General features: G+C 40.7%; 1 protein-coding gene across 4 annotated transcripts in view; it reads left to right on the top strand.

Moving 5' to 3' along the window:
• Nucleotides 1-13,595, top strand: part of MPPED2 (metallophosphoesterase domain containing 2) — a 130,387-nt gene that overhangs the window by 111,051 nt on the left and 5,741 nt on the right. For all 4 annotated transcript variants that reach the window (XM_054828777.1, XM_054828779.1, XM_054828776.1 and 1 more), the window contains one exon: nt 11,935-12,050. In XM_054828777.1, coding sequence (XP_054684752.1) covers nt 11,935-12,050 — 116 coding nt within the window. The remainder of the gene's footprint in view (nt 1-11,934; nt 12,051-13,595) is intronic.

Raw genomic sequence — 13,595 nt, 5'->3', positions numbered from 1 at the left:
TCTATCAACATGCTGCGATTCTTGCCTCTCGTCAGTCTAATTTCTAGTTGGTGCAGGTTCTTGACATTCGGCGCTTTATCAAACATAGGCTGCTTGGCACCTATTACCACTGATCTCGGCATTGCTAATAAACAGCAACATCAAGGCCATATTTTCTGGTTCCTGTCAGACCACTGCTTTCCTGGGTGAAATAAAAGTCCTATTAACATGCTCCTCCTCATTGGCTCTGACAGTTTGATTAATTAGGCCCCCTCTTTAGATGACCTCTGCACTGACACGACAAGGAGGTGAATATAAAATGAATCGTTTGCCCACATAATGGCCTACTGCAAGTTTCAGATTTTTATCAGATCAGACTGAAGTCCGGGGCCTGTGTTAAAACCTCCAGTGTACAGCAATATACAGCTGTGGGTTATGAACCACAGGCTTTACAACATGGTTAAGGAATTAAAACCAAACCGATCCATGCCATTCTGATATATTGACTTCTCCTCGAAGAATTAATCTTTCCTTTACTCTCTTGACCATACAATACAAATCTAATTCGTTTACATTATCAAATAAAATGACCTTTTGTTTTCAACAGATTTTTTTATTGCCAGAAAATACAGTATGTTAACTCTGTGGTTATTCAGCCTCCCATAAAATACTAATGTAAAGCCATTATTCTAGTGCGACTCTATTTAAATGTCAGTCTGCCTTTCTATTACAAACCGCCAGTTCATAGGCTTGTAACTCATCAGTAAAAAATTTACTTCGGGTGAGAACTTGGAATACGAGCTCACAACTTTTCTTCGGAAGTGTATTTTTTAAAAATAAGAGTGTATATGATGCCAAGGGATGAATACGTAATTGTGAACCTCTAGCACGACATTCGTAGCACCAGAAGCGCCCGCTCGTGCCAGCACGTTGCCCTGACAGCGTGCCCAATGGGGCTGTTGGTCCGCCGGCTACGTGGGGGTTTTTGAACTACATTGCAATCCAAGTAGGAGGCAACTCGGGCTTTTCATAAAAACTGGAGTTTTGACTGGCAGTCAATGAGAAAGACATCTTCCCTACCTCTTTTTTTGCTGTTGCTTGCTTGCACTTAATTACATGCCATTAGCACTCTGTTGAGGGGGATTAGGTGTTGCATGTTGCTCTGGAGAGATGCGGGGGTCAAAATCCTCTCACCATCCAGGTGAGAACTGGACAGAGCATGAATAGCATTTAGTTGATCAAGTGGAGTCACTGATACTGAGGTAAAAATTTTACTATGTTGGTTTCTAATTAAAGTTTTCATGTTAGTTTGTTGTTTGGTTTTTTTGGTTTTTTTTTACCAGCAGAGTCAAATGATCTCTCATTCAGTCTGTGGTAATCTGCATCTCCCACAAACCTCTTTGAAGGGATGACATGAAGGTGGATGAGCCTAAAATTAAATGTTGTATAAACTGACCTGCATGTAATCTGAGCTCCTTGTTTAATGATCTTGAAGCCAACAAAAGCAAGTGACCCGTGCTTAAACAGATCCTTTTCAATTAAAATAATGCTCCTTTTACCTCTGTGATGCCGAATGCTCTCTGCAGTCTTTTCAGTAGCTCCTTCTTCTTTTATGACCCTCATATGTGGTTTTTTTACCTCAGTGTCTCCTGTCATTTTTTTTCTTTGTGTTCATCTGTTGATCAAGTAACTGCATTACTTTAATTGATTTGCTAAATTGGCTCATACATAAGACAGCTCCTCCAGGTAATAACCTGAAAATGTTAGCTTCTATTACTGGGGTCGTGCTTGAGTGCTACAGCAGTTGGAGTTTTCACTGATTTGGGAGTGCATTGCGCCATTTCTTTAAGTTATTTGTTGGACTCCTTCTCACAGGCAGACCAACAGGAGATAAATGTATTTTTATACATATATATGTACATGCACACATTGTATGCATGTAATATTGGGTATAGGATTTTTGTACATGTGAACTTTGTTTGCATACAAGTGTCCTGAGGTTGCCTGAGTTGAGAAGGAGGCGTGATATGCGTGTGGAGATTCATAATCGCCCCTTTCCCCAGATGACTTTTTTTTTTTTTTTTAAGCTTCTTGGCTGTCAGAATTTGACAAATTAAGTAGCAATGGTTTGGGATGAAGATTGGACAGGAGTTGCTAACTTTCCCTTCCTGCAGACTCCAGAGCGGGATCACAGTTTTCAGCAAAGGTGAACTTTTGAGTAGGCCAGATGTTAAATTTCTTCACAAAGCAAAAGCTGTACTAAATGAAAAAAATGAAGCAAATCTGCCTATCTTTTAAATAAATGACATTTCCTAAAACTTGCAATTAAACAGTAAACCAGTATTATTGCTTAAAGTCCAGCCATGATATTTTATACCATACCTAAATGCCAAATAAGCATGTGTTGTGACACTGGAAACTCTTTGATTATTTCGGCTGTTCTCATCTGGTTAGCGAGGGTAGGCGACTTGACATCCAGCTTCAAGAATAAGCTGAAACGGAAGGCAGCACAGACTTCAAACAAACAAGAAATGCTGAGAGCATCCTGTGGCCTAATTATAACTAACTGTTTCCATTCTTTTCTGTAAATTTTCAGAGGATTATGTTACAAGTTCCTACAATTAAATATCATGGGCTGTGTGCGCATGGAAGACTAATACATGTGAACCTTGTTCGGTTTTCCTAACAGTCATTCTGGAAAGTTTCAGTTTCTTCTTGAAGAATGCTAAGCAGCATTTTGAGCAAAACATAAATAAAAATAGTGGTGGTATTTATAGATAAACAGCACCATCTGGCAATAAGCAATCTCGGTGTCTGATCTTAAATCATTGGAGTAGATAAGAATAATTAACTTATTGTTAAAGACTAATAGTGAAAATCATGGCGGGCGGCATTCTGTGCCTGCCATCTGATTGACTTCAAGCAAGTCAATTAGGAATATATTTTGGTAAATTTATTCTTAGGGTAATCAACCTAGTTCTACACAGTACCTTTATAAACAGTGATCTATCTAGACACTTCTGAGGCTAAATTAATTATTACTTGTACTGGAAAAGAGTTTTTGAAAGCCTTCGAGTTCCTGTGCTTGTGATGCAGGCTTGTGCTTAGCGGGGTTTTGGGGTTGTTTTTTACTTTTCAGAAACCAAAACCTGTTTTGTTAACTCTGGAAATTAGATCAGGAAAAGCAAGGGCAACACAGACATCCGGAACATAAGGGCACAAAGACCAGCATCTTTTCTTCTTGATTCTATGTGCTAGAGCATGGAAGTGTGTTATGCAGAAAGCTCTAAAGCAGTGCAAAAACAAGGCCTAAATTAAGCTCTGACTTAAGCCCACTGTTTGACAGACTTTATAGCTCAGCTTAATTTCGAGTCCTTTTTAGGTGTGTAGTAACCATAGTTCTACTGTGAGAGTCTGAGTAGTGGTGATGGGTTTCATGCCGATGGTGGCTCAAAGCGCAGGTGTGGTACCTAGTAGGTATTCCTGTAAGTGTGAAACAGCAAGTCTCTGTTTTCAGAGGACGATCTTCAGAGAACATCAGAGTGAGAAAAGTTACCTTCTTTCAGGTAGCCCAGCTATTGCTTTTTCCTCCATCGTCTGTGGCTGGGGTTTGCGCCGTGGCTTATCGAAGTAGTGACATCATCTAGTGTTCTCTTTCATTTGTTAGTCAGGATTCAAATAGATAGAGTCTGCAAGACCTGGAGCTGGTACAAGGACTGATGGTGGGTGTTTGGGGGGGCTGTGGCCGCTCTGGGCAGCAATGAACTGGTATGTTGGCTCGGCGGCTCTTGGGGAGTCCCCAGCCAAAGTTAATCCTTGGGGGAAGACTCACCTTTCGTGTTGCTGTCATTAAGTTACATATATTAAGAGCAGTATGGGGTGCAGATGTAAAGTTACATAAAGGTGCTGAAACACTACATAAAAGTGTGTACCTGCAATTCCTCTGGTTTGTGGCTTCAGCATTTGTTAATGAATAAGCAATCATGTTATTCTCTGACCAGCACAGCCTTTTGGAGGAACTACTGAGACTCTGGCAATGCTAAAAATTCTGTCTTAAGTAGCATTCAAAAACATGAAGAGAAACTTCTAAGGGTGTTTCTTAGGAGAAAGAACCAAATTCACCAATCAGGCAGGCATGACTTCTTTCCAGCGTTTTATTTGTTGTATTCACTTATATCTGGCAACAGTTGTTCCACAATTCACTGAAATGTAGCTTGTTTGTTTCAAAGGCTGCCATTTTTCAGTTATTATTTTCCAAATGCTACTTTTATAAATATATAAAATATTCAACAGAAGCTACTGGATGTAATTACACCTGTACAGATTTTGCTTTTTTTACGTGTTGAACACACACACACTACCCCAGTGGATGGAAGATATGCACCATAAGTGTGTGTTGGGGGAGCAGCCTTTGCTTCCCTTTTGCTTTTGCTCTGCTTTAATTTGTGTTGTCATTGCAGAAACAGGGCTACTAGTAGAACCTTCTTCCAGACCTACCTGGGGTGGAAGCTTTGTCAGTTTGCATTTCCTGCCTGGATAATAAGAGGCATGTAGAAAATTAATTTAAGATGTAATACAACTAGCGTATTACGAGCGTGTTTACTAGAAGAAGCTAAGCATCCAAGCATCCTTCTATAACATGCACAGTTGTTAAGCAAAATTGAATCAAAATTTCAGCCAGCTGCTTTTTTCCTTTCGTTTCCTTTTTTTCCTCCTGGCCTGTCCATCCGAATGGACATTTAATTTATGTTGTGGTGAGCTTCAGGACCAGAGAGCTCCTTCCTCTAGATAGATACTCCGTGATTCTCTGTGTTTCTACAAAGACCACAAAATTCTACCATAACAATTTGAAGAGCTCAAGCTCTTTTCAATCCTGCAGCATCCTTTGGTACTTCCAAGGGTGGATGCACAGGGATGCAGTATGGGAATGAAGGAGAGAATGTACCCGCTCTGAAACAAGGAGCGGTTCTGCAAATCGGTCCAGCATGGTGCTTTGTAGGCCTGAGCTGCTGCCACACTGCTCCCATCACCATGCGGGGAAATGCAGTGTACTTAACATATGGGCCCAGCTGAGGCTGGTGCTAGCTTAGGCCAGGTCTATCCTTCAAGCCATCCTCAACTCTATGCAGCACAGAAACATGCAGGGTCTGGAATTTGCTTCTATTAGTAGGCCTTTGTAATGCTGTTCTTTTTAAAAGTAGAGTGAAATTAGCCCTTGAGTCAAGTTTGAATTATTTTCTTTTTTGGGGGGATATTAAAATATATCCCAGATCTCATTAAGTAAAGCCCTAAATAAAATAATTGCAATACAGTTAGGGATTGGAAAACCTCAGAAGATTTGGAGGAAATTTCCTCTTTGATGAGCAATTCAGATACTTAAGCAAAGGTTGCCTGAGTCATAAACTTTAAAAATTCCTCTACTCCATTCCTCTGTTTTCCAGTATCCACTGGCTTCCTGGTGTCATCCCCTCTCTGCTTCAGTGTATATTCTTTTCCCATCCTCTGTGTCTTGTGATCCTCCATGACATTTGCCAGCATTTTAGTCTCCTGCCTGTCTGCTTTTTGGCATCAAGTTTCTTACACCTTGGCATGTTTTTATGTGTTTCTTTACACAACTTCCTTCTGTTTTTTTTTTTTTAAATACATCATGCTGAGAGAGGACGAGTTGTGGTCTTAAATACTCTCTGTGGTGCTCTGGTTAACACAAAACATGTGAACTGAGCAGATGTTCTGTGTTCCTCTTCCAAAATGCATCACCAACCGTTCAAGACACAGGATAGAAGATGACAGTGATTGGTATGGGCCATCAGAGAATCCAGACATTGAAGGGTATCTCTCACAGAGTTAGTAGGCTTTAGATTTGGGAACCGGAGCTCAGTTACCCATCAATAAAAGCTGGGGCAGCCTGGAGGCAGCAAAGGCAGAGATATGCGGAGTAAGAGAGGGAAGAACTGCAAGATGCAGGAGAGAATTCTTTTCACTTACTGTTTTCCAGCCATATGGACAGCTACAGCTTCACTTACTTGTCTGTCTGTCCCTGTTTTAGGCAATCATTTGGTCCAGATCAGCACACCCATGGAACATGCTGAAGGCAGCAGTTGAGGGTCTTAACTTTTTCTTTCTCACCTCTCACAGATCCAAGCACGGGTCTCTGTCTGACAGGAGTCTAAGCTAAAACCTCCATTGACCAGTTTGTACAATCCGAGGTAGAAATTGAGAACACCTTGGTGCCGGGAGTGTACCAGGTCACACTAGCTTGTGGTGGTGAGGAGGTTGCTGCAGCTATTCATTGCGGAGGGCTGCTGCGTAGAGGGCAGGCACCGTGGGGACTCTTTCCCTCCAAACACGGTGGATGTTGGGGGAGTTGTGTTTATCAAATGTCTGTCATTTAGACAGCCAGCAAGTGTTTAGAGTGAGTTGAAAGAGAGAGACAACCAACCCCCCCCCCCCCCCAAAAAAAAAAATTACCAGCAGCTGTTGAGGCTTCGGGTTTTTGTGTCGTAAAAATAGCAGAACTATGTTTTAGAGACTTCCTGACTTCTGTGCGGGTCAGTAATAAGGAGATACATACAGTAACATGGCTAACATAATCACCATACTGGTAACCCACTTTTGTGAGAGCTTCAGCTGTTTAAAGATGTGAGGTAAGCAGAATCCCAAGGCACCAGACCCTGTGATGCTCCTTTTGGTTGTGTATTATTGTCCTGGCTTCCTAAATGGGACACTGAGGCACAGCAGGTAAATGCTGGTGGAGTGAAATACAGCTCGAGCCACAAGACTCTGACTCTTACTGATATCACAGCATTTCATATAATGAGCCCATTTAGGAAATAATTTAGCATTTAAGATTTCCTGGTTGTTGTTACATTATGAAAAAGCATTTGAATATTCACTGTAAGAAAGAGCTTAACCCCCCCAAAAATGTTTTTGTAGCACAGAAGGCAAGTTTCAGAGCCTTTATAGAGGCTCTTATCTTGTACAACGTGCTTCTTAATGCATTGTGCACTTGCCCTCCTCAGCCTTTTGTTTCCACGATTACACACGCTCCCCTTCTTCCCCTTCCCCTCACCCCACGCTGTAGTCCCTTTCTGTGTCCTCCCAGTAGGCACGCTCTGGCCATTGACCGAAGGGAGACGGGCACGTGTGTGCTGCTCTGCCCTGGCAAACATTTGTGTGCGGCACTGGGGTGGAGGGAGGAGGATTGAAAGGCTTTTCTTTTCTGTGCACAAAGGCCACCTTTTTTTTTTCCCCCCTTCTTCCTTTGCGGTTTGTTCTCTGCTGTTGTGCTGCACTGCTGCAGCTTTCCTCTAGGACTGTAATAGATACTTTGGGGCTGTGTTTGTAAGCTGGTCCTGGAATTGAACAAGTCTCGGGGTGCGTAGTGGTGTCCTGTCCCACCGTTTTTGTTTTGCTAATGGCACTGTCTCTCTCCCTCGTGAGCCAGGTCTGTGCGTTCAATTCGAATGCTGACAAAAATAAAGATCATTTCATTATCGTTATTAGTTGGGTAGAAGTGCTTCCTGCTGCCGTGTCTTCTAGACACCCCCTTGGCTGTTGTCCTGTGGAAGGAAACAGATGGAGATTTTTGCCTTCTGTGCACTTTACTCATTGGATTAAGGGTAAAATTGAAGCTTTCCTAAAAGACTGGGTACCCTTAAAAGTGAATGAATACATGGGATTAAAAACCCATGAGATAACTTATTTTCTCTAATCCTGTTTAGAAGTAACTGTTGAAATAAATGGATTTACTGGTGGAGGTAAAAGGAAAACCCAAATCTAGAAGGTCTCATTGTACATATACCTTTTGAGTTGTCGAACTCTGAGGATCAGGTAATTAAATTCATGACCCAGAGAAGAGATAAAAGTAGGTAGTAGGAGATACCATCCTTTAAATGTTTAAGTTCCAGAAAGAGTTGAAATCACTGTATCACCTGGATGAACTTGGCCCTGGCCTCTTGTCTCCTGTTTCCCCGTGTGACTGTGTTGTTTCTGAGGTGTACACACCAAGGAGCACTTGTGATTTTGTGTCATAAAATAATGCTGAGCTCTTTTTTTTAATGATATAGGAAAATAGTAAACCCATGCAAAGTTACTTGGGAGAAGGGAGATCTGATCTCCTGCTGAAGAGGCAGCTCTCTGCCTTTAAAAGCAGACGGATTTGTGCGAGTCGGGGAGTTCTCCCAACGCACCTGCAAAGGGAGGGCGAGTCTTGTCGTGAAGCTTACGATCCCCTCCTCCTTGGTATTATGTCAAGTGGTGTCTGTGTCTCTTGCAGCACAAGACGTGAAGATAATATGCAGCCTACTTCATAAGTGTTCTTTTAATTGCAGAAAATGTAACTTCCAAAGTGCCAGGTGGAGGGGGATCTGTGGGGATTCCTGTGTAGAAATGAAGAACTGAAGAGAGCAATGATGGGCCAGGTGTCTGCTTTTGATGAGGGTATTCCCTCTGTCACATCTGGTGCCAGCATAACTGCTATCCCTAAATGATAAGGAAGCTTAGCAGTCAGGGGAGGGCTGAGCTGTCAGGTGAGCCAGGGATCAAGCATTATCCTGACGGTTTGATGGCACGTGAAGGATGCTGTGAAGTTCTGGCAAGCAGGGGCTCAATTAGATTCTCCCGGACACGGGCTGACATGCCGGGCAAGCGGGACCCACGTCACACTGTGCATTGGATATGAGGAAGTGTTCTAGTCCGTCAAACGTAAAATGACAAAGTCATTTGTATGCTCTCATTACTAGTCCCCGTGGTGTTTGCGTCTGTGCTTCCCTTGTGGCATTATTCAATAGCCAATTGCTTTCTTTTCTTGCCAGCTACTTAAAAATGAAGTATACTATTAATGGTTTTAGGAGTTTACTGAAATCTTTTACTTAGAACTTCATAGGAAAGAAAAATATGTCTGCTCTTAAATATGGTTACTAATGACTAAGTAGACTTTACTAATCATTTGCACCTGGTTGCAACTTACCACAGGTGCATGCAGCCAAAGTTCATTATAGATGTTTCTTCCTAGCTGTGAGGTGGTTTCTCCCAGTAAGTAATTAGCTCTAGAAGATGTTGCAGAAGGCACGTAACTACATGCACAGTTTTTTCTTCCTCTAAATTATTAAGAAGTTGAGAGCGACTCCCATTTAACTCCTACGTATGCAAAAAAGGGCACTAATAAGAGTAAAATATGCCCCATCCGATACCCCTTGGTAGGATGCTGCCTACCTACAGTCCAGGCTTTGTCCTTCCTGCACACATTTAAAGTTTGCTGGGGGTAAACAGCTATTCATCTGTCTGCTCATGGGATTCACAGTACATCAACTCCATTTTGTCTGCACTGCAACACAGCGTAGTGCAAACATCGAGTGACCTTCCTTGTGATCTCATCTAAACCTGAAGCTGTGCCATAAAGCCATTTTTCTTCTTGGTGGTGTTCTGAACACATCCTATTTCGTCTTGGCTTTCTGGCGGTGCTTGAACTGCCTCAGAAACGCAGGGACTCTCGGTTTGCATCATCAGGGTGCAGTGCTCTCATTGAATATGCAATGCAGATTCGTGTTTTAAATGCCTAAATCTGTAATCCAGGTGTTCTTCCAGTCATGGCCGCTCTTCTCCCCGATTTACTCATTTTGTATGGAAATATTTAGTATATTAAGGAAGTACTTGACCATCTTTTTTTGTGCACATCCTGCATAATGGGCAAGGTTTCTTGAAAGTTTTCTTACAAGCGGATTCCCATGTGGTGCCTGTTAGTCACAGCTAATTACAGAGGCTGGTGAATGAAGAGTATATTGGAGCTCAGGTTCCCCTCCTCCTCCTCCCCCAGTGCTTCAGAAGAAAATAAAATAAAAAACCTGCAGACAAATCCAGGTTTTTCTGTGGTTGTAGTCTCTGAAGAGCTCCAGAGAGATCACAGATGTGGTTTCACATTTCAGGTTTAACTATGGTGTAATAACTACAGTATTATCTGCAGGAGAAATGCAAGCGGGGAAAGAATCATTAATTGACAGTGAAAAGTTCAACCTATGTGCTGTGTGTTTGTTTTTTTAAGCAGCTGAATGTTTAGCCAAACCATATTTTAACTTTTAACTGCAGCCGTGAAGGTTACAATAATCTTGATATGTTAAAAACTCTGAAAGGAAATTTAGATACGTGTTTCAGAAAGGTCAATCATAGAAAAGCAGAAACACTTGTGATTTAGCTAAAACTAAGACATGCGCTTCAGTTTTAATTCAGTTGCCTACAAACCTCCTGTGAGTTACTCTGCCCTTACTGTACAGCATAGGAGCTTTTTTAAGTGTTTCAGTGGGTACAGAGTAAGCCAGCAGTGAGAGGTGAAATTTCATTGCTATGCACATGAGGAGCCCCTAGCTTACATAAAATGCTTAACTAACATCTAATTTTCCTGTCTTTTATTAGCGTTTCTCCAGCATCCAGGAAGTCTGCTAGGTTGAATGAGTTCCTATGTGTGTGTAGTATAAGTATTAGTTCAGCAGGACTACGTGGGATATGTCTATTATTTGTTACTAAGACACCAGTGACCTTACTGCTCCTGTATTAGCAGCGCCTGCTGTTTTCCCATACTGTGGATTGTCAGGAATTCAGACCATACAGATAACTGTGTATACTCTTCACTGGTCAAATTATTGTCCCTGGAAAACAAAATACTTTAATTACAAAAAATAAGAATTAGAGATGTAGTCTCAGCAGGAAATTTCCACTTAAATGCATATTTGAGGCTGGAAAAATGCATAATTTAGAGGGTGCAGGAGGCAGACTACAGAATTAAATGATGTAGGACTCTTAATGATTTCTCTCTTTTTAACAGTTATGCTTTTCTTTAAGGTTGGTTTGTGGTGTTTCCCCCCCCCCCCCAATTTTTGTTTTTATTTTCAGAACAGCAGTACATAGAAGACAGCAGAAGTTTCAGAAAGATGCCCCCAAATGATTATTAGGGCTAGGGCAGGAGTTTCCTACCTGGAAAATGAAACAACCCAGTCTAAATCTGTTGCTTCAGCTCTATGAAACACACACATGGATGAAAACTCTTAAAATTAGTACAATTCTAACAGCTGTATAAAAAGTTGTTAGTGACGGGTGTAAATATTACATTATCTCTTCAGAACAACTGCCCTGTGGACCTACCCGATAAAGAAAAACTTTTATTACAATATACCTGCATCAAAATGATGCAATTTGGCTGTTATACATTGAAAAAGTACTCATAGAAGGTCCACTTTTCATCACTACGTGCTTGGGGTGATGGATAAACTAAGGTCTCAGAACAACGCTATGCTATGGTGGAGGAGGCTGAGCATCTCAGTGTCCTTTACGAAATACTAAATGAATTTTGAATTATAAGATTTCTTTAAAAAGTCATTGTGATGCTAAACATTGTATGATCAAGGCCTCTAGGAGGATCAGGACTTCAAAGCCAAATTGCATGACAATGTACTGATGTTAAAAGTGCTTTTTAAAAGGGGCAAGTTTGAGACGGTGCTTATCACTGGAGCATCGTACAGCCTTCCTGTTGAGCTGTTACCCACAAGCTGCCTTGTGCTGGGAGAAGTTGTCTCTTGCCTCCAAAAAAATTCTGGGATTTTTGCTTGTTTTGGTAGTTAACATAAGGTAGGAATTCTTATGTTTGAACATCCCCAAACTTTGGAAAAAAGCTTTAGATTTAGACTCTGTTATTTTAACTTTTTTCCCTTTCTCTCTAGTTGAGTAAACGTCCCCAGGGCTGAATACTCTTGAAGTACAAAAAGAGCATAGGATATTAATCTAAATTCAAGCATATAGATTAGTGTATGTATGGATTTGAACCAGTTTGTTTTTGAGGCATCCCCTTCAAAAAGGCTGTCTGCAAGTAGTCTCTGAAGCACAGAAATTGTTTTAATTCAGAAAAACTGGAGAAGGGAAGAGATTTTTATTTTATGCTGATGCAGTTCATCTTATTTTCCCCCAAAGGACACCATGGTTTAATGGATGGGGCTTTAACCTACCCAGAGGTCAGTCTTTGCTAGACAAGTGGAACCTTATTCCTGAGGGAATTGATATACTAATGACACATGGACCTCCCCTTGGTAAGTCGAACAAAAGCTGTGTGTGATTTTTTGCATGAGAATTTTACTTTCAAAATAAGCAAAATGAATAATGCTGTAAGCTGTACTGTAATCACACCCTAACTCAAAATTAGGGATTAAAAAGCCTTTTTGGAAGAAGGGTAAAGTGATGATTAGGCTTAGCAGATCTGTTGAGCTTCCAGGTGTTTTTTTAATAAAAACTAAATTTTTGTTAAACTCAAGCTAGGGAAGATCAAATATCTGACTCCATAGCCATTATAGTTTGACATTTTATTCAAGAATCTGACAAACAGTTTCCAATCCTATATGATTTTTCAGAGATTGACTAAAACTTTTAAAACCTTTTCTCACTACAGTGATGTTTCCTTAAGGTTTTAGGCTACACAGTTGAGTTCAGGAGTATGTAGTCACATATTCTCCTTGATAACGTCCTTGTAAACGTAAAATATGTTACAGTAGCTTTAATGATATTAATTGACTTATAGCAAATTTGTGAAGGAATGAAATTACGCTCTGAGGTAATTGTTCCGTACTCGAACTAATGACAGGTGAACACAAGTCTGTGAATGCATAATTTGTTTTTTCATTAAATAGTTGAAGTTTTTCATTTAGTTAAATTTTGGATGCCTTGTAAAGGTGAGTAATTCACTGGTCCCCGTTTTAATTCTAAGTTCTAAACGAAGTTCCAATGGTCTCAAAAAGATGCTAAGATGTTCATTCAGCAGAGGTGGGAGTACTCAGTTTTGGCATATCTGAAGTCATTAAAGCCCACACTAAAACCTTTTGAAAATTCCCACTATTTTCTCCCTATCCTGTATCCCACAAGATAGTATCACATATTATTTACTGCTTTTCTGTAAGACACATGTGGCAAGCAGTCTAGGATCATAGTTTAAATATTTCAGTTAGTTTTACAACAACTGAGCATCTACCTTTTATAAAAACAGCTTACCAGGGTAAGAAAGTGTGCCAGTCTCTTCTTCATTACTGTTATTATTAGTAGACTGTGATTTTGTCAGGGGTTTAATAAGCTCTTGAAATCCAGTGTGTCAGATCATCACATGATTTCGTGAAGTCACTGACTTCTGAGATGATAGTGAATATAAAAGAAACTTCTCTGAATTGCAAGGTGCCATGGTAAAACAGCATTTAGGTGCTACCAGGCTGGCTCGGTGCTCTCAGAGAGCATCTCGGTGACCGTGGAGCCAGGAATTAATGCTGATGTTTTGTATCCAATTAAGTTCAGAGCCCGCAATCTAAGCAGAGCTAAGGGTGGAAAAAAATGTACAGAAAGTTTTTGACCAGTAATGTACTTAATGGCTCCTTTTATATCCTGGTTACTCTTTTAATACTACTTAGAGAATGTTATAAGACAATCTGCAAATTCTCTTTAATCTTACTAGAGCTATGAGCGTGCTGCTTTGATAAAGCAGCAATACACCATCCACTGACCTGGAGTGCACCAGATATTGAAAACCAACGCTTTGAATAGCACTCTTTTAATCTGTTTATTTTGCCAAAGAAGAAAAAAACCCCACAAGCATG

The sequence above is a fragment of the Grus americana genome, chromosome 5, assembly GCF_028858705.1.
Source record: "Grus americana isolate bGruAme1 chromosome 5, bGruAme1.mat, whole genome shotgun sequence".
Lineage (NCBI taxonomy): Eukaryota > Metazoa > Chordata > Aves > Gruiformes > Gruidae > Grus > Grus americana.
The sequence above is the reverse complement of the archived record's forward strand: the minus strand, read 5'-3'. Positions and strand labels throughout refer to the sequence as shown.